Source organism: Myripristis murdjan, chromosome 12 (assembly GCF_902150065.1).
Source record: "Myripristis murdjan chromosome 12, fMyrMur1.1, whole genome shotgun sequence".
Lineage (NCBI taxonomy): Eukaryota > Metazoa > Chordata > Actinopteri > Holocentriformes > Holocentridae > Myripristis > Myripristis murdjan.
In genome coordinates this window covers 13,318,680-13,343,052 of record NC_043991.1, presented here as the reverse complement: position 1 = coordinate 13,343,052, position 24,373 = coordinate 13,318,680, and the positions used below count along the sequence as shown (strand labels likewise).

Here is a 24,373-nt window from a genome sequence, read left to right as displayed (position 1 = left end):
TCAACCATAAAAGCCTTGCAAATGATGCATTTGACAAAGACCTTAGCAAGCAAACATTTATGCCAGACAAACAAAACATGCCAGACTCTCTGTTCAAAATCAATAGAGATGACTAAGACATCCTCAAGACAGTCATTCCACTTCCCTGCCTCCATCAGATAGTTTGAAATTGGAAGCCATAGATTTCTGTAGATTCAGGGCATATTTGTATATTAAAGTCCTATAAAAAATCATAAATCCTCTCATTCACTCTTCTTACCAGTGTGGAATACTGCCACAGCAACGAAAAGACATAAAGGCACTGGAAATCTCATCTTGACTCCGTTTGTAGTTATGGAAGGTGCTAGGTGTCAGTCCAAACTTTGTGCTGTGTTTTTGTCAGAGTGCGGCCTCTTATATCTTCACTCACATCACATGCTCGGCCTGGACAGGCGGCTGTGGTACCATTGTCCGACCCTACCTGAGAGGGCAGCTGGGTGGCACATCCCGGGTCGTCACCGCACAGACGCATCATTATTCAGCCTGTCAATGGCACCCATTGTTGGATCTCCCATCACATGCCCCTTTATTTGGGATGTTACTGTGTGTGTCTGACAAAAAAACATGGAAAAAACTGGCAGTCCATGCAGTTGAAAACAATGATCATTTCCTTTTAGGAATGAAAATGGTGATTTTACGGAATATCTCTGGGACATGAATGGAGGGTCAGAGAATAGCTGAGAATAGGGAGAAAGAAAGAAAGAAAGAAAGAAAGAAAGAAAGAAAGAAAGAAAGAAAGAAAGAAAGAAAATGAATGAATGAATGAATGAATGAAAGAAAGAAAGAAAAACAAAGGGTAAAAACAAATAGAAAAAAAGAGGGTAAAGGGTGAGGGTAAAGGATAAACCCACCTGTACGTTTTAGTCTGTTTGCTCAAACCTGAATAATCTGGACCAGATTTCTCCTCAGCCCTCACTTTTTTAAAATTTATTTTATTCGATTGTGTGTGAAATGAAAAGTGATTTCTTGGCAGCAAAATAAAACAGCACAGAGGAGACAGCAAGAAAGAAATCGAATCATTCAACATTGCCGGGATCCTAAGTTGGCTAACTTTGCAGCAAATAGCTCTGCACCACTGAAGGGGTTCTACCACCAAAACAGGACTAGGAATGATCAACTTTGTTTGCATAGCACTTTTCCAAAAATAGAGTTTAGAAAATACTTTACTGAGGGACAACAGAAAATAACAATAGAGAGGACAGGTCTGGAACATTCATGTCACCAATCAAGAAAAAGGGAAATAGTATGGCATGACAGTGTGATGGCTGCAGAGGCTGCTTCTGAGGTGCGTCCTGTGACAGGTGGTGCTATACTCAGAAGACACAGTTTGATAAAGACGGAAACATTTTTTTCAGTAACCATGTTTCTAAGAGTTTGTCAGATTGAAGACGGGGTTGTTATGATGGAGGTCTGCTGATTACAGCTAGATAATGTCTTAGCACTGCAATCCGATATGGTTTACTCTCCTTCACAGAGGTCACATGCAGAGGCTACACTTCCATGAAGGCAAATTGGTGATGACTGATTAACATTCAGGGGATCAAGTATGTGTCTGCGTATAATAAACAAAGAGTAGTCGATGCTGCTGCTATTTTATTGATATGACATCTAGTTCCATTTATATGCTGCTTATGTGGCTATAATAAACTTCTGTAATTACTAGTGGAAAGGTGACAAAGACTGTCTATAAATGGAAAGTGAAGGCTTTGGAGTAAAATGAGGCAACAATGTAGACAAGCTCTCATCACTTTATTGTGATTGTAAACATTTTCAGATCAGACAGTGCAGGTTGGGAGGTTTCAATATAGATGGGAATCAAATAAAATCATGTCAAATAGAGCTAAAGACATTAAACCTTGAAATATGTATAATGCTTTTTTTTTTTTTTTTACACAAAAGTTCTCATTTTAATTGTGCTGAAGCAGTTGGTCTACAAATTACCTTGTTTTTCTTTTAGTGATGTTTGGGTATCTATAAGGGGCCGACCATATTCGATATTTTAAAGTGCACTATTGATTACAGTTTTTGCTACAGTATGTCTTGACACACATACACACACACACAAACAACCTGAAAACCTCTTAGAAAATCTAAAAAATAAAAAAAAAACCTCTAAAAGTGCTTTAAAAAGAATGAGTAAGCTACACTTTTTCCCAAAGTAGTTAAAGAACATCAAAGTTGACTAGGTAGGCATATTTCAACAAAATGGCATCTGACAATCTCCAGGATGGTGACTGATACATCACTACTACAGACCGTTTAAAAACTAGGTCTCCCATGTATGTTACAAGAATATACAGAAACACATCATTCTCATAATACTTTGGTCCTGGTGGTCAGACTCTCTTTGATGGCACAATTTTCCTTCTGCTTTGTAAGGACATTAAAAGACCCAATAGACAAATCACTTCTTAAGTTATAAGAAGACTTGCATCTGGTAAAGACATAAGCCAACTGCCATGATATCTTTTAAGGCACCACAACGATTTCAAAAAGATAAAAAATTAACACTGATGACATCAACTGGTCAGTGCGATTAGGTTCTTTCTGATGGCTGTCTTTATATTATTAGTACAATTAAACAATAAGAAAAGACATGGATTTGTTAATTTTGTTGATAACTGCATATCACAATATACCGGGAACAGAAACGATGTTGGCAAAACTCTCATGATGGAAGCTGCCTGTAGTTATCAACAAGATATACAGTAGTGTGCTGAAGAGGTAGAGAGACACAAACAACTGGAAGACACCAATCCATCAGCATAGGGACAAAAATGTATTAGTGAACACTGCAGAACAGGTTAGCCACCGGGCCAAGACTAGTGGATTTCCAAGATGTTAGCTGTACCGTGTTTACAACAACAGCAATGCACATAAAGCTCTATCCAAAAATAAACTTTGTACAGGACATGGAAACAGATCATTTTGATGTCTGCCCTGCAGTGCAGCATGGTTCACTATGCATAGTTCACAGTGATAACAAGATTCAACGCAGTACAAAGTTCCACTTCGTAGTGAGATTTGTGCTATTGTTGCCGCTGATGCCTTATTTTTTTTTTAATATAAACTGAGAAGGATGAACTGAATAGTGTTAAGCTGATTAAGAGGGCTGAACACCCCAGATACCTGATAAGAGGGTTGACATTGCCCAAACTGGAGTGTTATTACAGTGTGGTGTGGTAGCTGCTAGGTGTGTACATGTGTGCTTGAGTGTATTTGTGTGACAGATGTTTGATTGGAATTGTTGCTGCTTTTGCATAAGTAGTCACATCCCTACTTGACACTTGTCAGAGTTCCCCTCTCAGGCGGGTGTGCAGGTCCTCCTGGTCAATCTTTGCCCCCTGGCTGTTCCAGCGGTGGTGGGCCAACAGGGCCACGTTCCGGGCTGAGATCGCGCTCATCTCCATGGCACTTGCTGCCCACTCCACAGCGTTGAGGTAGTACAGCCGGTCATGCAGGATGAAGGGAGGGGTCCTGCGGTGGGGAGGGCGATAGGCGGGGTAAGCCAGCCATGGTGTTGCAGAAACTGAATCCCAAGAAAGGAACATATGCTTCAGCTGCTCCTGGGACAGCGGCTGGGGAGAGAACACCTTCCAGACTTTGACCTGGCTGGCAGGAAGTCGCTTGTAACCTGCAGGGATGTGCACGGGGTCGATGGAGCTCAGGCTGTTGATAATGGAGCCCTTTGAGTCTGTGGTGAGCACATCAGACACCATGAACTCTGACGGCTGCTCAGTGGTCCCGAGGTAGGACACGTTCAGCAGGCCACGGACCAAAGTAGACACTGTCTGGTGGTATCGGCCGGGGTAATGAGATGGGATTGGCGGGGAGAAGCCTGAGAAGGTGATGTCAGACTTACCCAGGTGAAGCGGTGTGGCTATTACCACTATGTCATACAGCGAGTGTGCTGAGCCAGATTCCCCAACATAATTGAGTTCGTAGAAACTGGCTGTGGTACCTGAGAACGGGAGGGACAAAGCAGATAGGATGAGATTCACAAAGCCTGAAAATGTGAACCATGGAAATTGAATGTGTAGATGTGGGTTTGTAGTTCAAATCTGAGTATTTCTAGGTGGTTCCACTGACAACATTTATAGTGTTAAACTAGCATCACGCCATCGACAGAAGACTTTGTTTATGTCGGGAGAACAGCTGCAGGGATAAGAGAAAAATGTTCTGTTCTTATAAAAAAAAATGAATAAAAGAACTGTGCAGATAACTTTGTGGCATTGTGGAGTTGCATCTTACCTGGTAGGTTGTTGGTGTATTTGCCAGTACATTATTCAGTAACAACTGAGCTAATTAGACGTAATAATAATAATGAAAAGAAAGGAGAAAAAAAAAACACTACAATAACAATAGGGCCCTTCTCCCTGGTAGGGCTCAGGCCCTAATTAGGATTAATTTAACACATCTAATTAGCTCATCTAAACATTATCCTGAGATAGGCTATGAATTAGCTTCCAATATTTTTAAGATAACTTTCACAGCCCTCTGATGATTTTGATTAATTTTCTGTGTTGACTTTAACTTCTTTTGTTGTTACTGTGAGCTGCACACACAATGATATGAGATCCACTGATTGGCCAGGTTCCCGCTTTGTCACGATGGAAGTTTCAATAAAATTATTCACACAAACTCTTCTGCCGATGCAATGACATCAGTGAATGCTATGTTGCCATGGCAATGTGAAACACCCTGATTTGTTCTGATTGGCTGTGAGCCGAAGGCCCACAACAACCCACACCAGTTCTAACCCGTTCAATCTCTATGGTGTGAACATGTACAAAGAAAACGACCAGCCCTTTAGCAAATGAGGGTATTTATTGTATATCATACCTGACTTGGACGGCCGAACCTTGACTGAAATGGAGGTCACTCGGGCAGGGATGAGTTCAGCTTTGCAGTGGTACAGCAGTCCTGAGCACACTCTTTTATTACCTCCGTCCACTGCCCACAGCCCTGAATCTGCCCCTGCTAATGACACCGCCCCTGCAGACAAGACAAACACGCAACACTATTTTACTTTCAACAAGAAGCTTATCCACATTTAATCTGAGATTAACTTTTCCCCAGTTCTGGTGTTAATATTGTAAACATACCCACAAAGCCATTGATGCGGACACTTTGGCCATAGTTGACGCGAGTGATGGGCGCCACGATGTCGTTGAGAAAGACCTGAGAAAATCCATCCGCCAGCATCGCTTCCTCCAGCGTCTGATTTGCAAGGGTAAGGAAACTATCACCGCCCATGGCGTGCAAGAGCCTCTCCACACTGGAGAAGGAGTAACCAAACTGCTGGTACTGGTAGATCCTGTGAAGAACAAAAATTACAAGACCATCTAAACATTCTTGAATTTCATGTTGAAAGAGTGAGATTTGGGTGCCAGGATGACAGCTGCTGTCCCCAATTTCGATAGTCAGATTTCAGTTTTTGAATTTATTGTGTGTAAGAAAATGAAGTCTGTTCTCACCTCATGAATTTGTCTAAAACACTTTCCACCCACATGTGCATTCGGAGAAAGTTGAACCCATATCGCCAGAGTAAGCGCAAGAAATTCACAATAAACCAGTCACTCTCTTCAAAGGTGATCTCCTTTCCATCAAAGATGGCCATTTTAGATGGGACATCCTTCCTCTGAGGTATACCTGGCAAATACAACAAAAAAATATAATATGCGCTCTAAACACAAGTTATTTGTTGTAAAAACAATGATTTTGATATTCCATGTTTTTGTGCCCCTATAGCCTCTGTGTATATAAATGATAGAGAGGTTGTTTACCCAATTTATCAATGAAGTGCTTCATGTGGAGGTTTAGAGGATGGATGACAGAGCCTCCCGTCTCATACTCGTAATCGCCTATTTTAACAGTGGCAAGTCGCCCACCGATAGTCCCCGGTTCAAACACGTCAATCTTCACTGCTTTTCCAAACTCCTGCCTCAGGAAGTATGCCGCCGCTGTGCCGCCAATGCCTGCTCCAACCACAGCTGTAAAGACGCACATCAGACACCAACAACAAAAGAAAACAACTTCAAGACTGGTTCAGGAACATGTCACATAAACCATCCCTCCTCTACTCGCAAGAAACAACTTGGAGGAGACAAGGAGAGGAATCGAGTGAAGGAGAGGAGGGAGCAAGAGACCGTAGAGGATATTCAACTTTATTTATATACAGAGAGGGATGTAGGAAATTTGTAATGTCATGATTAGAGGTGAAACAACTAGCTGATCTAATGACTAATCCATTGACAGAAAACAAATAAATTAGAATTTTGATAACTGATGAATCTTTTTAATCATCTATCAAGTAGAAATGCCAAGCATTTGCTGGTTATGTCTTCACAATTGCTGGGAATCGTGTATTTCTCTTATTTTCATATAATTTCAAAATGTCAGTACAAAAATACATGAAACTTAGAAAAAAGTAGTCCTGCCATTTTACATATCATTATAACATAATTTTATTTTCCGCTGCTGGTCAGACTACATAATTTGAAGACATCATTTTGGGCTCTGGGAACTTATGATAGGCAGTTTTCATGAGGTTTAACTTTTTATAGAATGATTGATTAGTCGAAAAAATAACTGACAATGAAAATATTCATTATTTGCAGCCAAAGTTAGGATTGATAATGCCACATTTATACTTTACCCGAGAATCTATCCTGCTGATGTTTGCTGGATAATTACTACCCAGCAGGTTTTATGTAGCCTTTAACAGACTTCATGAATTCCTACAATGGTGAAAACATTTTTTTCTGTGGATCCAAATGCAATAAAATGACTTTTGCAACATTGCTTTTACAATTAAATCAAAATAGGCCCGAGCTACACATCATAATCCCTCAGATGTATGTTTAGGGTATGCTTTCTTAAAAAAAAAAAAAAAAAAAAAAAAGTTTTGTCAAGGTCGTCCTTTGCTGGTTATCCCTACACTTGGGAAGATTTCATGTGGCGTGTACGCCGGAGCATTCAAGTGCAGCTTGTTATCTCCTCCACACACCAAGCCACAACCAGCATCACTTTCTGGGTCATGGAGAAAATAAGAAACTGGTGGATATGAAAAGAGGAGTGATTTTTTTGGAGGGGGGGGGACATAACACCTGCTCACCTATCTTCTTGGGCTGGTCTCTTAGCCCTGGAGATGAGGCTAGACTTCTCCTCCCAGTGTGGCAGAGCCCCAGGATCAGCAGGGCTCTCAGCGACACGGCTCTCAGGTTCATCTTGGGCTCCTAACAGCTGCTTCTCGCAACAAAAGTCATCTGTACATGCGGAAAAAAACAAACTATTAGTCACACTCAAGTCAAGCCGAACTCTGACTTCTATCCAGTCTGGTCAAAGGTCACATCCACAGAGATTGCACACCCACTCTAAAGCACACAGAGTGTGGAAAACAAGTGTCCGGACGCTGATAGTGAAGCTAGGCGGCACGGTCTGCTCACCATTCAAGTCACTTAGAGGAGGGCAGGAGTTTCCGGCAGCAGCAGCAGCTTTCAAACACTTGTCTTCAACATTCAGCGTCGAGATAGCCTTCAAGTCGACTTTAAGTACCCGTCCGACCCCGTTACACAGCAAAATAGAGGGTCAAATCGAGCTACCGGGAGAGTAATGGCTAAAAACTAACTTGTGTTACACGTTTGAGTCACGTCGGAGCGCCGTGAACGTCGTCTAAAATAACAAAGCACACTTCCGGTCACATTTTACTGTCGGACTTCACTATAAAAGTCGGTCGACGCTGTAATACTACTAATACTATTACTACTATTATTGGTAGTAGTAGTAGTAATAGTAGTGGTGATAATACTACTAATAATAAGAATTATAATAAGAATACGAATAACAGTAATAGCTTGATTTATAAAGCATTTATCAAACCAAGTTCAAAGTGTTTCAGTAGCAAGCAAAGAACATATAAAAATACATAAAAAGTGTGTAAATGTGTGAGGTTAGCTATAAATAATCAATAAATCACGGAGGCCGGTGTGATAAAAAAAAAAAAATGCATGTCTTTAAATCCAATGCATGTCATACCTGAGAATAAAATGTGACATATCACTGACATATCACTTATATACATAATAGGCCTAAACCACGTTTATGGCAACACTTGGTTAATCAAATTAAATCAGTTTTTTATTTAGTTTGAACTTTTACTTGTCTTCGACTGGACCGCAATGGAAATGCTACAATGTGCAAATGCTGGGCATGCGGATCCACTTTGATTTACTTCTGGAAATCTATAATCTGCTCATCATTGTAGTCCAGCCTATGTTACATCAATTTACTGTTTTGTATGTTAAGATGTTCCTGGCCCATGCAGATTATGATTTATTGGTCTATCTTTTACCTTGGAAATTTTTACCTAATTTACAAATACAGTGTGGCCCATACTCTTAATCAGACATTAATTTTTCTAACAATTTTGGTTACAACCAAAAAGTGCCATTAAGATACACGATAAAGTACCATTGGGTTGACATCGATCTTTTAATTTAAGGTAAGGTAAATTTAGTCGAATTCAGCGGCAACTCCAAGCAATCTGTATAGAAGACTTATTAAAGACGGATGACTTGACAGCGCCGCAAAAGTGAAAGCAAAAACACCTCGATCGCCCCCTGGTGGCTGCCTGCAGTATAGGTCATAACCCTCAACCCCCATGTTATTCCTCTATGGTTATCTCTTTTATTCAGTCTGTGCTTAGTAGTTATTTAAATCCTGCTATGTTAAAGCACAAAGGAATACAGTTGTTTTTTGTTTTGTTTTGTTTGTTTGTTTGTTTTTGTGTTTTTGTAAGCCGTAACTTGGCAAAGTGAGGCAAACCTTCCATCAGGCTGTAAACTGCCCTGGTGCACCTGGACATTTTAACCAATTTTATCCAATTACATAGGTTAAATATGGCTAAATCCCACCCTAAGTATGTGGTTCTAACTTTGCCTGGTGAGGGGAGGGGGTGGGAGAGGGGGGGGTATCCATGCCGTGCACATGCGCAGTGTGACTATTGCTACTTTGTGTTGCTAGATCTTAACAAACGTCATATTTACAATTGCAACAGATTATTGATCTGTTGTTGGAGCTAATGTTTTTTTTTTTTTCACTGTATGTGGATGTGCGAAGGTAATCATTTGACTGATAGATTACAGGTGAGACTGATATTATTATTAGTGGAGAAAATCATACATCACTCTCTGAGATGAGGTTTTTCCGGAAGACGTGAAAATGAAAGGTCATAAGTAAGTAGAGGAGACTTTAATTATACCGTTAGTAATTTATGAAACCACCCAGAAGATGGCAGTAACTCCAAAAAAAGCGGATGTAAACTGCCGGCGAAGCAGAAAATGAAGACGCACCATAACAGTTCGCAGGAGAGCCTCAATCCTCCGGAAAAAATTCTCTACTTGTTAGCTGTCACGAACAGCTAAGTGCTACATGGTGAGTCTGTTCGCTTCAGCGTGCATTTGTTTAATGCTATTTACCTGTTGACAAATTTACTTTAATGTTGAAAATTCATTAAATATACAGCAACTTCAATGAGAAATAATAACACAAAACAAATAGTTAGATCTAACAACGTGGTACTCTAAAAACTAGTGTAATACAGTTCTGTAGAAAATGACGTGTGTGTTTTGATTTTTTCCCCCCATTCGGTTGTTTGATTGGCTAAGTCAGCTGTCAGTCAGTGACGATTCGCTGCTGCGGGGTTGTTCCGGCACCGTGATTGGACAGCCGCACGCAGTTCCGCCCACAGAACCCAAATACGTGATGTAAGTTAGCTGAGATCAGCGTGCATTGATACTGGACTTTAAACGCTTTATGGAGATATACGAGCGACAAAATTTGGCCGGTGTGTGTCTCTCCCTGGGTCTTTCGGTGTTGCTTGTGGTGCTGCGCCGGCCTGCCACCTTTCTCTCTCCGGCTTTTGCGCTGACAACACGGCGCTAGCCTAGCTACCGTAGCTTAGCATGCTAGCCAAAAGTCGCTTTACAAATATTGTCAGGATCTAACAGCCATAGTCCGACCACGGATCATTTTTGCCTCAGATATAGTTTTTTGTAGATGTATAGTTTCTTCTCTCTGTCACTCTGGTTGCCGACTTTCACTTAAAATCTGTCAAATCGTCCTAAATAATGTCACCGGAAACGGTATTTGCCTCATCCAAGACGCTCATCGGAGTTGGTGTTCAGATGACAAATCACGTTTTTGATTAAGATACACTAAATGCTGTGTCATTCAGATAAAGTTGGTAAAGCTTCAGGGATGTGATTCCCCCCCCCCCCCCCCCCCCCCCACGAGTAATCAATAATTTCTTTTTTAAGCTTAAGTGTGACCCACATGAATCATGCAAATCTGTAATTTACCATGTTTTTTTTTTTTGTCCAAGAAATTTTAGTGGTCATTTTGGCTAATTTGTTAAAGCTTATTATTAGTCATGAACTGGTTGTAGCTAAGATTAGGAAAAGGCTGTAGAGAATGAATCAACATTGTCATGACTTCCCCATCCTAGGGGGAGAAAACTGTTAATACAGTTATTAATAATGCAGCATGAAACGTTAGATTTGATATTCCTGCCGCGTAAAAATGTAAAACAAATAAACACTTGCGTTTGTACCTCCATAACTTTTGTTTTATAAGACTAGTGCTGTTGAAATGACAGTAAAATGTGTGTGTTGTATGTTGAGTCACACAAATAATTATATATTGTTGTGTTGTTACAGTTGATCAAGGGGGTACTTTTGGGGTTTTATTTTTGCAAGTTCTGATTCATGCTGAAGCCTCAAGCTTTCTGCATAAAAATGCAAATAGCAGAAGCTTTCTTCTACATGGCAAGGTTGTGAAATGCACCCCCGTCAACCTTTGGAAAAGTTCTCTTTTATGTGCTACCCACTTCAGCCAAAACAAAAAGATATGGCATCTTCTAATTTGATTTTGTTTGAATGGTGGATTACACTGATTCAGACAAAAAAGCGCACGCACACACACACACACACACACACACACACACACATACATACTTACATACATATATATATATATATATATATATATATATATATATATATATATGAAGATGGAAATGCAAACTGTCAAGTCGACATCGCTGAGTTTGTCAGCGAACACCAGCTGACCAGATTAATCACTGTGGACATATTTAACTATTGCTGATGTTGATTCATAAATAAAAAGAAATGTGCTCTTACAAAAAGTGTAGGCTAAGACTTGACAGAGATAGTGGAGTTCAAGAGGCAGCACAAAGGCTGTGGGTTACTTTATCACCAGTAGGTGGAGGTAGAAGACAACAGTAGGAAGTCTGTAGCACGGCACTGTATCCCTCCTCCACTGCCACCTGAGAGAGTGCAGTTTCCAGGATAGTGTTGCTTCTGAATGCCAAAGTCTGCCTCTAGGGCTCGCAGACACACAGACAAGCAGAAACAAACAGTCCAGACTACAGACCGAAAAAAACACATCCTCAGCCTCAAATCTGGTCTCAGAGCCAGCTGGCATCTTGCCGCTTCTCAGGCTGCTGTTCCCACAGGTTTCTCTCTCTCTCTCTCTCTCTCTCTCTCTCTCTCTCTCTCTCTTGCCCCCCTTCCACCTCTGCAGGAATGATATCAGCAAAATAAGTTTTTAATCACGGCACAGGAGTGGTTATGGTTGGCGCACGTTGATGGTTGTTTTCGTTATAGTTTGCTTGTATTCATACAAATGTAGCAAATGTTGATGCATAGATCTCCAAATCTTGTGAAATACTAATGTGTTCTCCTTGTGGTTCTTTCTCTCCACTTTCAGTGTCTCATTCCACCGTCTCCACCGTCCTTTGAAGAATGGCCAGTTTTGCTCCAGAGGCAGTGGGTTCGTAGCACAGATTTTCAACACAGTTTGGTTTCAGGGTTTACTATAACAACTCCTGAAAGGGTTTGATTCACTGCAGTGATGAATTTGATGGTGACTCAACATGTACAACATGCAGCCGTGCAATCAGCAGCAGCAAAATACCCATCACCACAAAACAGACAGTTCCTGAGGGTATCGTTGCTTCTCAGACTGTGGTTATAATACCTAGTTGTTAATGGAGACATTTTCTTCAAACAAGTACATACCTAAGAGGAAAAACAAACAACAGGACACAAAGTTTCCCAGGTCACCAGAAGACTTAACAACTAATAAAGCCATCTTTTATAGGCATTATCAGCCTGGTTGGACTGTGTCTGTTGCGAAGTAACAAAAAACTACCATTTAGTTGGTGGAATTTGTTAAATTCAAGTGGATACGCCCTTTACATCTTATGTGTTTTGACAGATAATGATGATGATGATGATTGACTGATAATACTCATAGCATCTGTAACCTACTACCATTACCCAAATTTATGTACATAGCTGTAGACACGGTCCTGTCTTTTATAGCAGCTGTATTGAGGGTCCACTTTCTAATATTTTAGCGCTTTAATTTAGCTAACCACGTTGCCACTTCAGCACTGGCCATGACAGATTAAACTGTGCTCAGTAGCTTTGTTTGCATTTATTCCTCATCAACAATAGCTTTCTGTACATTGCACAAGGAGCTGCAGGGGTCGATGGTGATATCAGCAGTACAGCTTAATGTAGGACATAGGCCATAGCCTGTGAGTACAAGTCCACTTTGGCATAGAAATGAAAGCATATATATGGATGACATGTATACTGGATATTTCACAAGTGCCCTGTTAGCAATGAGGCATGCAAACACTGCACTAATAAGTACAATGAATGAATTAAACATGAAATTTTCTGCAGTAGCTGGTATTCCGATCCACTTGGAGGTTCTGTAATGGCGCCTGTTAAAAACATAGCACCTGCAACAAAACACAAAGGGAGAGATGTTCTCGTGGAAGAATGCTGTGGCATCCCTTCACTGGAGTTCAGCCACTTGCAGAATCGCTGCCAAGACACACTGAAACTGCTCTGGTGGCGGTAGTGACACTGAATGCCACATCTAGACACTTGATCTTTGTGTTTCCTTTTATTTTGGCAGCGTCCTAGCAACAGGGTGTTGTATCTGCGTTTTGATCTAACATCATGTACATCATGCATTGTTGAGATGAAAATATAACTATAGTGACTTGGTATAGGGTTAAATCACTTTAATCTCATCTGCGTGAGGAAGTGAGTTTTCTTCACAATTTAAGTAATAAAATGACTCTCTCTGGTGAAATATATGTGTGCATGTGGTGATGGTGGTTATGTAGTAATGAATGGGGAGCCTCTATCCCTGTCATTCTCCCACCAGCCAAGCCTCTGAAGAGCGAAGCTACATGCTCCACATTCCTAACAGTCTCCTCTCCTCTCCCGAGAAGGCATGAAGAGAAAGTTGAGTGAGAAAGAGTGTATATGGGAGTGGGAGAAAAAAAGGGATGACCCTGTGAGGGAGGTAGTGCAGGTTTAAATATAAATAATTCAGGTGAGATGGCGGGAGGCTACTGAAGAAATCCAAGAATTGTTGTCTGAACAAAAAGGTGGTGGCAGGAATTTGGATGTTTTAAAATATATTCTGATACAGGTAAACTTCAAGAGTCCCAATTCCAAGACAGCAAGTTGTGTAGTTGTGAACAGTGCAGCGATTTGAACGTTATAGTATGCTTGGAGTAAAGTGTCATCAAAGTGTCAGGAAGGCAAAGGGAAAGATGGTTAAAGAAAGACACCAACAGCAAGAGAGGGAGAGGCCTTTTGGTCCGCTTTCCCAGGCTAAGCATCAGGAAGGCTGTATTTTTTACACCGTGACCACCACGTTGCCCTTTCCTGGGGAAATCCGAGACAAAACTGAGTGAGGCTGGGGAAGGAGGGAGAGGAGAACAGGAAAAGTAGCCCTGGGAAGGAGGGAGGGAGGGAGGGAGAAGGGGGGGGCAGGTATGGTGGAGCCCACACAGCATGAGTGAGCGAGTAGCCGGGGCTTTCGGGAATGCTCAGTGGAACACACACAAAGGCAGAGAGACACAAAATGTGAAACACACATGCGTGCACACACCTCCTCTTGTTTCTAGGACCTTTTACCCACAGTGGCCTTCCAAAAATGTGCCCTGAGAGTCTTCCCCAGAGTATTTTGGCTGCAGATTCGACTGGAATGCAAAGCTAATGCCGGGTTCCTCCAAACCATCCAACCAGCCTCAGCTGTTAATCCTATGTTATGGCTGCTCTGCTATGCCTGTTTAAGAAATAATATTTTACGTTATGGCTACTCAGCTATGCCTGTTTTAACAAAACAATATTTCTAATGTATCATGTTACTTACAAGCCAAGATTTAGGTTGGACAGACAACAAGATATGTTGAGGCTGTTGTGCAACAAATTGGCTTCTCAGTATAGTAATACAATGGGCTTATCATCCCTTATAGTGTCAGAATTGGTTTTACATGTAGCCAGCTGATATTGAACATACACAGAGAAAGGCCACGATAGCCTGACAATGTAGATGACCAATATTGTTTTCACTACAGATGTATAAAGAACAACAAAATATGTGTGTCGTAGGCTATAGAAAAAAAAGTACATTTCAAGGAAATGTACATTTTTTTTCTATATCCATTTTTTTCTATATCCATTTCTTTATCCAATTTGAGTCTTGATATTTGGATCCAGAGTGAATGAGTGAAATAATTCTTGTAAGGGCTCAAAATTGGTTCATGATAGATTAAAGGACTCAACAGGCTATCATGGGCCGGTGGCTAGGTTAAATTTATGTCCCTGATCAAATTCTTTTTATTAGAAGAAGCCATACACCAATTCCTTTGCCTCACTAATGCTGGTACCAAAACATGCTCTTTGGATTCAAGGACATAGTATCATAAGACCAAAAACGAGAGGATGATTAGACTTGTACTTCGCTTTGTGATAAATAACTTTTAACACCAAAAATGCCAAAGCACAATGCTTTGCAAAAATTAAACAGCCTTTAATTAAATAAGAGTAGTGTTTATGCATTTAAACTTCACAATGTTCTTTGGGGCCCTGAAGAAGACCTTGAAGTTGAAAAGCATAGGTGTAGGATTTTTGCAAAGCAATGTTCCTCGGTACATTTTGGCCTTTTGGCTGGGACTTATTGATCACAAAGGAAAGTACAAGTCTAACATCTCTCTCTGTCTTTTTGGTGTTTTTATTAGGGCGCTAAGGATGTGTTAGACTAGTACAAACATGGAGGAAGGGAATCAATCCACCACCCAACCATCCTGAGGAAAATTAAGATAAATAAATGAATAACTAGATACAATAAAATAAAACAGAGGAACAGGTCAGTAGATTTGGTGCATTGACAGACTTATGGAGTGAAAGGTCAGAGCATAACTCCACATCTCGTGTGTGTGTGTGACTCACAGGTATCGATCCAGGCCTCCTTAGACACCAACTGCATGAACTATGGACTGCCAAACAATTAGAGACGGTAAGAAATTTATTTCTACAATGTGTGTCAGAAAATGTGTATCAGAAAATCCATTTTGTGTGTGTCTAAATGAAGTGAGATTGAGTCTTTGTGTATCTCTTAGAGGAATAACCGCAGGCACAACAGGGTGAGAAAGCAAGGAAGTTGGTATGTTTAGAGGAAGGTAGCAAGTGTGTGTGACTGTGTGTGTGTGTGTGTGTGTGTGTGTATCTGTTAATGAGGAAACCAGAGTGTCTGTCAGTAGGAAGGAAGGAATTTGCGTGTGCACTGAATGAACTTGAGATTTGTGTAAGGAGGATATTGAGTGGATGACATCTGTTTTGTAAATTAACGCACAGTGCGAGGACTTCTCACATGGATAATTTTCTCCAGCAGGCAGTTGTTTAGGCCAGAGTTTGCACTTTCTAAACTATGGCTTTGAAGCCAACATGTGCCACCGGTCCACAGATGCCTGGGAAGGAAATGAACTGCTCTTGTTCACCTGCACACACACTGTTTTCTAGAATTCACTATGAATTTCTCCAATGTTATTGGCCACTTCGATGTGCAGATTAAGTCTCCAGATGATAGTTTATAAGTTGCCGAAGCAGATGGTAGGACAGACACCTACTATGCTACTTACAAGTAAACTTTTGGAGACACTAGAGTCTGGCTGGTAAAACTTGGGTGTTAATTTCCTCAGTCCTGCTACTTGCTACTAGTTAAGTCAGTTGTTTCAATAAGCCTGTGTTGATTACTTTTGAGCGCCGTGTGGACACGCATCTTGAGTTGAGAAAAAAATTCAATTTGGCGGCAAAAACAACTGCATATAAATATGAGATTACATGCAGGCTAGAATTACGCCTTGACGAGTTTTTGGATTGCTTCCCAAAACTGCGACACACCTCATTAGAGCTGTAATCGAGACGTGAAAGATATGAGTGAGAAAACCATGGTGTGAGATCTTATTGGCAGAGTGCTTTCTTCGTGCCTGTTTTTAATGCCAGCCCTGACTCATCCACACGATTGTTGCTCCTCTCAACTAGAGGAATTAGTGTTCAGCAAAATTGTTAAGTGGCATTATCGGTGGCATTCCTTCTGTCCAACCACAAAGGTGTTCAAGATGTGTTACACCCGGACTTAAAAAGGAGTTCATGAAATGATAAACACACACACAGTACATGAGTCATGTTATTAAAATTTGTTCTTTTAGATGAACGTACCTATGAAAGTGAAAGAGGGCTTAAGAGATAGAGATACTATCATCCTGTATCCATCTGTCTCTTTTTTGCAACCTTTTTCATCATAACATCTGCCATTTTCCTTACTCTCACCTTCTCTCTCCAGCTGCATTTGGAAGCTTACAAAGGTTTCTCAAATCTGGCTGATCCCCTGGAGGCATTACTTACAATCCTGGAGAAATGTCCCGTCAAACAGAAGGGTTTGCGCCATGCTTTTGGCCTTTGGATCATCAAGGAATTCCATCAGTGGATGAAGGATAACCCACAGGTAGATGCTGTAAGATTCCCTTTGTTTTTGTTGGCTGCAGAGAGACAGAGGTGAAGGGACATTGTCGCTGCCCTGTGTGCCAGCTGGCGCAGCGGATATGAGTGAGCGAGAGAGATAAGAGTTCTCATGCAGTCAATTTTAGCTTTAAGTATGATTATTGTGCTGCCCCGGTCACAGGCAGGCAGGGCCCAATGATGGCCGTGTTGGTTGGTCCATTATTCCACGGCAACATAGCTCTATCAAACTGTCAAATTTGATACCTCACAAACAACTGTGCAGATTACCATGACATTCGCGAAGCATATCCCTACACCCCAGACGATGAATCCTGTTCATTCCTATGACGCCATGACTTTTCCCCCAGCGCTACCCTTTGGCCAAAATGTCAGATTTGCACATATGTCCGATACCATTAAATCTAATCATTTAAACACAATGAAAGGAGTTGCTTGCTCAATAAAACAAATTAAAAGACAAAACTGGTAGCATCCCCTGTGTATTGCTTTTTTCGGAGTTGTCATGGGAAGGTTTACTCTAAGTGTTTTCTCTTGCTGGAGCAGTGTATTTCTTCAGGTGTTTCTATACTGTTAACCCTATCCTATTCAACTCCTGTGCCAGTTTTTGGGTTCTGTTTCAGGACCAAAGGGTCAGTGCCCCAATGAATACACATTATGATGAGGTAGGTCCTCATGTGCCTTCTCAATTCCCACACATTCCTAGAGTTTCTTAATCACCTCCGGCATAATCACGATGGAAAAACCAACTGTTAACCTTCCAGCTGAATCTTCCTTTGTCAGGTTTATTTTTGGAACCGCCTTTTTAATGGTAAACTGAAGGAAGTTTACCACAATGGGCCTCGGTTTGTTTGGGGGTTGGCTTCTCCTTCAGGGCTCTGTGCGTGCATTAGATTTGGAGGATGGATCCTTACTGTGGAGAAAATTAAGATTTGAGCAGCTCATGTGCACACTTAGTGACTGTGATGCCGTGTGTGGTTGACAGCAGCTCAAAAATGATTGTTATTTATTAGGTCTGTCAGTTTATCCTGTATTTATCTGTGGCTTTAAATGAGTAAGCAGCGTAATGGCTATGTCTATATTCCCTGTCTCCATCTGTGCTATAGGGGTCTGGGTCTCATTGAGTGCCTGTTTAGTTTGTATGTAGAGTTTGCTCTGAAATTATTTTCTTGATCTTCTTGATCTATCTGTTATCAGTCAATTCTGCCTTCATGTCCCTTTTTCAATTTTTCAGGTTTTTACTCACTCCTGATTGAGGTCTGCCATTTCTCAGCTGATCTTTGCTACTCTTTCTCAAAGCATTTAGTCAGTTTGGTTTTGTTCTCTCCCAGTTTCTGTCAATTCACTGCTTAGTTATTTAAACACTGAGCGTGTTCAGCCTCTGTGGAGGGCGGGAAACATCAGCATACTTCTTTTGAGTTGTGTTTTAGATAAACACCTCAGATATCATGATACCCAAGGGCCTTTAGGAGGAAATGGACATCCAACCCCACTTGTTACACTCCACATCTAACTGTCAGTCTTACCCCTGAATCTGTCAAAAATGGTTGCTTTGGTAGGTGACAAGGGGCTTATCTCCAAATCTGTTAGGTAGATAATCATGAAATTTGCTGACCACATCCATGTTGCCTAGAGGATGAAACCTGCCAATTTTGGTGACCCCATGACCTTCCCCATAGCATCACCAGGAAGTGAAATTTTATATAGTGTGCATGAATGTCTCCAAAACTATGTTATGCAGTGCCATGTTGGGTAGATGATGATACCAACTTTGATGACCCCATGAGCTTTTCTCTAGCGCCACCAGCAGACCAAAATGATGTAACAGTGGTAGTGGTGGTTGTTAACAGTTGACGTGTTGACTAGAGGACAAAGCCTGGCAATCTGAGTAACCACAGGACCTTTCCTCTAGCGCCACCAGCGGGGCATCTGTATCACAGTTTACACGCTTGTTTCCTGTGGCCTCTGTCTTATCTCTGAACATGATGATGGCCTTTATGCCTGCCTGTTGTCAGGGACACCCTACTGAGTGTTTCCTCTGTATTGTTGTATGAAAATGTCAGACTGCGGTGGGGACACGTGTAATTTTGTCAGGTTTGGTCAAAATCTCATCCGTGACACATGAGACCTTTTATGTGACACATTTTGAAAAAGTTTTCTGCTTCCTGGTGAGCCCCTACCAACTCCTTATTGCCACAAACACACACATGTATCAATCTATGTACACGCCTGCAAATTGTGGGCAGTCATGCTTACACACACACACACACACTCACACTCACACTCCCACAGCTGGAACATTGTTATCTGAACATCTGTTTTGAGATGCTATATCTGCTATGATTGCTTCACGGTGCTGGCTCTTCTTTTTCAGTATCCATAATGTTTCAATTATCTCATTAAATGGTGATGCTCTCATTTCTCCTGTTTTTGTTTTAATTTAATTAATTGTTTTCTCTGTCAGGAGGTAGCCAGGAGGGGATTATGCATTTTGTCAAGTGCGTCTGTTAATGGATGCGTGTATCTGTCCATAGCTAATCTTGCAAAATACTCTGCCTCTCAGCCTATATTTTTTTGTGCATAGTTATGATCAAGGACCTCTCGTGGTTGCAGTGATTCAAACCTTTGAAAGCCTGTTTTATAAAGCAATGAGTGTTAACTCCTCAGCTGGTTTTCCCTCTAAGTCCGAGCACAGGAGGGAAGACACGGCTGGTGGAGATCTGACAGCATGCTTCTAGTTGTCTTTTTGTTTGTTTGTTTATTCTTTCCTGAAAAGTTTTTGTTTGTGTATTTCAGTTTCCTATCTCTTGTGCCTCTCCACCAGGTGACCCTTGCTTCGCTCCCTGCAGAACATGCACTGGCACTGCAAGATCAGGCACTGAACATGATTTCTGACATCCCGCCCAACGTCATGGAAAATCTAGTGAACATTTACCAGCTTGGATCTGTGGATGCAACCGTAGTGCTTTCTCACATAAACAGATTACAGGCCCTTAAATATTATAAAGAAGTGAGTGTCTGTCCTTTCTTAGCACCTTTTTTGTGGGACTAAAACAGTTCATTTGCTGAATATAAAAATTGGTAAAGTGACTCGCCAGCAATTCTGGCACATAGAATTTCTTCTTTGTTTTGAACTGATGAAGAACACTTAATGTCTTTCTCTCTGTCTTTAACAGGCCGCAGTGCTTGCCACAAAACTAAAACTACAGAATGAGCTGAATGTAGAGGAGGTGAGAGATCTATCCATCTATATGTCCATATCTGTCTGTCTATCTCTGTCTACCGTGTGTCTGAAATCATCAAACTGATTGGGAGGGAAGGCGCAGTCTGCAAAAAATAGTGCTGAGGCAGCTGCATGCAAGCCTTACATCACCAAGCACAATGCCGAGCATCAGATGGAGTGGTGTAAAGCATGCCGCCACTGGACTTGGTGGAAACCTGTTCTGTGGAGTGACCAAACACGCTTCTCTATCTGGCGGTCTGATGGACGAGTCTGGGTTTGGTGAATGCCAGGAAAATGTGCCCTGCCTGACTTTATTGTGCCAACTGTAAAGTTTGGTGTACAGTTTGGCCTTGTTTTTCTGGGGTTGGCCTCGGCCCCTTAGTTCCACTGAAGGGAAATCTTAATACTTCAGCTTACCAAGACATTTTGGGCAATTCTATGCTTCCAACTTTGTGGGAACAGTTTGGGGAAGGCCCTTTTCTGTTCCAGCATGACTGTGCCCCAGTGCACAAAGCAAGCTCCATAGACTTGGAAGAACTTGACCGGCCCGCACAGAGCCCTGACCTCAACCCCATCCAACACCTTTGGCATGAACTAGAATGGAGATTGCAGATTTGGAGATTCCTCTAGTTCAACATCAGTGTCTGACCTCACAAATGCTCTTCTGGATGAAAAATTCCCACAGACACACTCCAAAATCTTGTAGAAAGCCTTCCTGGAGGAGTGGAATATATAGCTGCAAAGCGGGGACCAACTCCATATTAATTTTTAATGGATTTAGAATGGGGTGTCATAAAAGCTCCTGTAGGTGTAACGTGTAGGTGGCCCAGTACTTTTGTCCTGATAGTGTATTTTAAGGCAACAATAAATGTTTGCAGATTGCACTGGGCTTCATCTTTATATTTTCTTAAGTTTTTGCTTTTTTTCCCATTTTTGTGTGCAGTGTCTGAAATCAAGCATATTATCTCACTAATACCAGATGAGTTTCAAATTCCAAATGCCCTTTTTAAGCCCATGTCCAACCTCAATTAAATCACTAAATTGCCATTACATTTTTTTTTCTCTGCAGATATGTACACCACTCATACTACAAGATAACCTGGGACTGGTTGAGTCGTTTGTCACCGGCCACCCACAACTGCAAGAACAACTGGTGAAGCTGCTGGACTCCTGGTGCCATCCCCTGTTCTCAGCAGAAGACTTTAGCATGTATGGACGTTTGCACAAACGTGTTTCTGTATATCAAGATGTGGAAAATCTCCTCTCTCTGCTCATAGGTGTGCGTGCATGCGTGTGTTTGTGTGCGTGCGTGTGTGTGTGTCCGCAGGCAGTATCCTCACCTTTGCACATCGAAACAGCAGCTAGACAAGATCCATCCGAAGATCATTGCAAAGCATGTCACCAGACTTAAGGAGAAATTCAACATTGATGAAGGTGTGTTTTCTGTACATTGTGTGGATGTTAAGGTGTATGTGTACATGTCTCAGACAGTAGGGAATATATTCTCTCCGCTTTTGGTTCCAGCTTTGTGCCCCAATACGCTGAACAAGAGGAGACGACAGACTCTGAGTTTCCTCATGTTCAAGAGGTTTGAAGAGGTGAGCAGCTCGGCAGGCCTTCAGTGCAATAAACATGGATATTACTTATGTATGTACAGTACCAGTCAAAATGACAGGTTGCCAGTCCGTCACAGGGCCAACACTCAGACAGACAAACACACCCACACACACATTTAGAGGATCTAATTCAGTCCATCTCACTGTGTGAAGAAACCAGAGCACCAGGGCGGAAACACATCCAAATACAGGGAGAACATGCAAAGTCCACACAACTGACCGGCTTGGGTTCAAACTCAGGACCTTGTTGCTGTTAGATTACAGTGCCACCACTGAGCCACCATGCTACCTTGAATGGTTTCAGATCAAGATTGTTAAATTTTAAATCCTAGACTTTAATCTTATTGAAAATCTGTGGGATGATGGGAAGGCAGCTGTTGATGTCAGCTCGATCACTCTTGAGCTAGTGTACAAGAAGGAAAGGAGAAAATTGTAGAATCCTGTTTTTCTGGGCTAATACAGACATATCCAAAGGGATTTAGTTACTGTGAAAGTGCTGTTTGTTTTGTTGTTTTTTTCCCCCCACACTGCTGATTCCGAGTTTAATTAGATGTTTCTGGTTTTCAGTTTCAATACACAAATTGACCAAGAAATGACAAAATAGTGTACTTTCTCATTGTGGGTTATTTTGCACAGACTGATGGCAGAGTTTTCCGTTTTGAATTAAAGCTGCAACACCACAACATTTGGAAAACATCAGTGGGTGTTAATACATTGTGAAGGGAAAGCACGCATATACAGTACTAAAAGAAGATCCTCATTAGGGTACCCTTTTTCGATATCTTATATAACCCACCATGCTCTCTTTCAGAAAAGCATATCTGAGGAAATCTGGGAGGAACATGTGGAGGTGAAAAATATTTTGGTTTATACCCCCAGTGTATTAGTCCTTTCATTAAGGTTGAATATGTGTGTATACACTCAAATTTACATGTGTATGTTGTATGTGTAGCTCATAGTTGCAGATGACCCAGAACTGCACGTCCAGCTGGTGTTCATGCTCACCAAACATGGCAATTTCGTTGAAGCCTCCCGGTGGTCACTGAGATATTGTATACCAAGAGACAAACTTCCCTTTGGGGTATGGGAAACACAGCAAGCACTACAGGCCGATGGCAGGTGAGTTGGTTGTGATCTTCTGAACTTATCCCATCCAGGTGCTTGTGGGATACAATCTCTAATGTGTATTTCATTATATATTAAATTAAATCGATATTGCCTTTGAAGTAACCTGGGTAGTAGGAGAGAAGATTGTTTCTAATAGGATATTTTCGAGGGAAAAAATCCAAGTGACTATCCATTTGTGAATGTTTATTTCAAATCTGTAGTGGGGGATAGCTATTTTGCTGTGGCTGCTGTTGAATTTAACCTCAAAAATTACTGTCAGAGTATTAAGCAATGATATAAGGGCTCAGCTCCAGTTTAGTTCTGTAGCCTGGATGTTGCTTCACACAAATGCAAAAGTCTCTCTCTTGATTTCTCTCTCTGCCTGTCTGTGTCTGCCCATTTTTCCAAATGCACATACATACACTGTTTTCCCTCTTTTAAGGCAAAATGATGGGAACAATACGGAAGAGTGGGTGCCACCCAAGCCTCACAAGTTTTACCAGTTCCCTCTCACCAGGGAGAGCGTGCTCTTCATTGATAAACCAGAAGATCTTTGGAGATGCCAAGATGCTGTGTTCAAGGTGCAGAAAAGAAAAAAAGAAAGATTAACTCTAAGTGCCTGCTGGGGCACTTGGAGTTAATATTGGAGAAAATAATACAGAATTCTTTTTGCAATAAAATAAAAACAAATGTATTTCTTTGTCTTTTTCCCCCTAGAAAGGCAGCATTGTGGGTGTGGATATGGAGTGGCAGCCCAAGTTCGGCTGCATATCCAGCCAGAACATTGCAGTGATACAGCTGGCAGTTTTGGACCAAGTTTTTTTATTGGATCTGTGTGACCTGAACCTCTGGAAGCACCCAGGCACCTCTTGCTTTATCAGGAAGCTTTTTGGTGACCAAAATGTTCTCAAACTGGGTGAGCAGCAGATTTGGCAAAACAGTCTGAAGTGAATATATGTGATATATTTTTCTTTACATTTCTCAATCTTTCTGTGCCTCTCTACCCCGACCCCCCCACCCCCCATCACACCTACTCATCCAGGTTATGGTATGACAAATGACTGTAAATGCCTCATGGCCACATGGCCTGAGTTTGCAGACGACCCACTGATCATGAAGGGGGTGGTAGATCTCCTCAATATACACCAAAAGGTAACAGCATCCCCCTTCCCACATAACTGAAAGCAAGGAAAGTCTGAAACCAGTCAGGTCAGTTAATATTTGATGAACCAGTTGGAACAATAAGATAATCACATGAAATAGAAGAGATGTAAATAAAACAACTCAAGTTCAGCTCAAGTAATGTAAAAACTGTTTTAAAGACATCGTTTTTGCCTCAATCAAAATCAGCAAGTCAGGACAGACAGATAACTAAATGTCTTCCTGGAACTCTGTGGTAAGGATTTCTTACTGTCATATCTTGAAATCTGCTTGTTGCTAATGGTAGTTTACCCAAAATAGTGTATTTTAAA

At 41.4% G+C, this 24,373-nt stretch overlaps 2 protein-coding genes across 5 annotated transcripts in view; one reads left to right on the top strand and one right to left on the bottom strand.

The window, feature by feature from the left end:
* Positions 1–1,840: 1,840 nt before the first annotated feature.
* Positions 1,841–7,725, bottom strand: pcyox1 (prenylcysteine oxidase 1). Its single transcript, XM_030066025.1, has 7 exons — positions 7,488–7,725; positions 7,157–7,307; positions 5,826–6,032; positions 5,517–5,691; positions 5,145–5,356; positions 4,882–5,034; positions 1,841–4,000 (listed from the first exon to the last, which is right to left on the bottom strand). Exons 2-7 carry the CDS (start codon positions 7,266–7,268, stop codon positions 3,330–3,332), a joined length of 1,530 nt encoding a protein of 509 aa, XP_029921885.1. The 5' UTR covers positions 7,269–7,307; positions 7,488–7,725; the 3' UTR covers positions 1,841–3,329.
* A 1,469-nt stretch (positions 7,726–9,194) lies between these two features.
* The window catches only part of exd3 (exonuclease 3'-5' domain containing 3), a 51,481-nt gene continuing 36,302 nt past the window's right edge, over positions 9,195–24,373 (top strand). The window contains exons 1-14 of one of the 4 annotated variants that reach the window (XM_030065905.1): positions 9,195–9,474; positions 11,830–11,892; positions 15,389–15,453; positions 16,780–16,950; positions 19,780–19,965; positions 20,132–20,185; positions 21,248–21,387; positions 21,506–21,612; positions 21,703–21,776; positions 22,606–22,644; positions 22,747–22,913; positions 23,344–23,482; positions 23,619–23,817; positions 23,944–24,053. In XM_030065905.1, the coding sequence (XP_029921765.1) occupies positions 11,865–11,892; positions 15,389–15,453; positions 16,780–16,950; positions 19,780–19,965; positions 20,132–20,185; positions 21,248–21,387; positions 21,506–21,612; positions 21,703–21,776; positions 22,606–22,644; positions 22,747–22,913; positions 23,344–23,482; positions 23,619–23,817; positions 23,944–24,053 (1,479 nt within the window). In that variant the 5' untranslated portion in view covers positions 9,195–9,474; positions 11,830–11,864. Of the gene's footprint in view, positions 9,475–9,754; positions 9,887–11,829; positions 11,893–15,388; positions 15,454–16,779; positions 16,951–19,779; positions 19,966–20,131; positions 20,186–21,247; positions 21,388–21,505; positions 21,613–21,702; positions 21,777–22,605; positions 22,645–22,746; positions 22,914–23,343; positions 23,483–23,618; positions 23,818–23,943; positions 24,054–24,373 lie in introns of those variants that run through there. The other 3 variants (XM_030065908.1, XM_030065907.1, XM_030065906.1) reach the window with 3 other exon arrangements.

Coding starts and splice junctions, on each gene's coding strand:
- pcyox1 (XM_030066025.1), bottom strand. CDS start 7,268: ATGAACCTGAGAGCCGTGTCGCTGAGAGCCCTGCTGATCCTGGGGCTC. Junction 5,692..5,825: donor GCACTTCATTGATAAATTGG/GTAAACAACCTC, acceptor TGTATTTGCCAG/GTATACCTCAGAGGAAGGAT. Junction 4,001..4,881: donor GGTTCGGCCGTCCAAGTCAG/GTATGATATACA, acceptor TCCCGTTCTCAG/GTACCACAGCCAGTTTCTAC.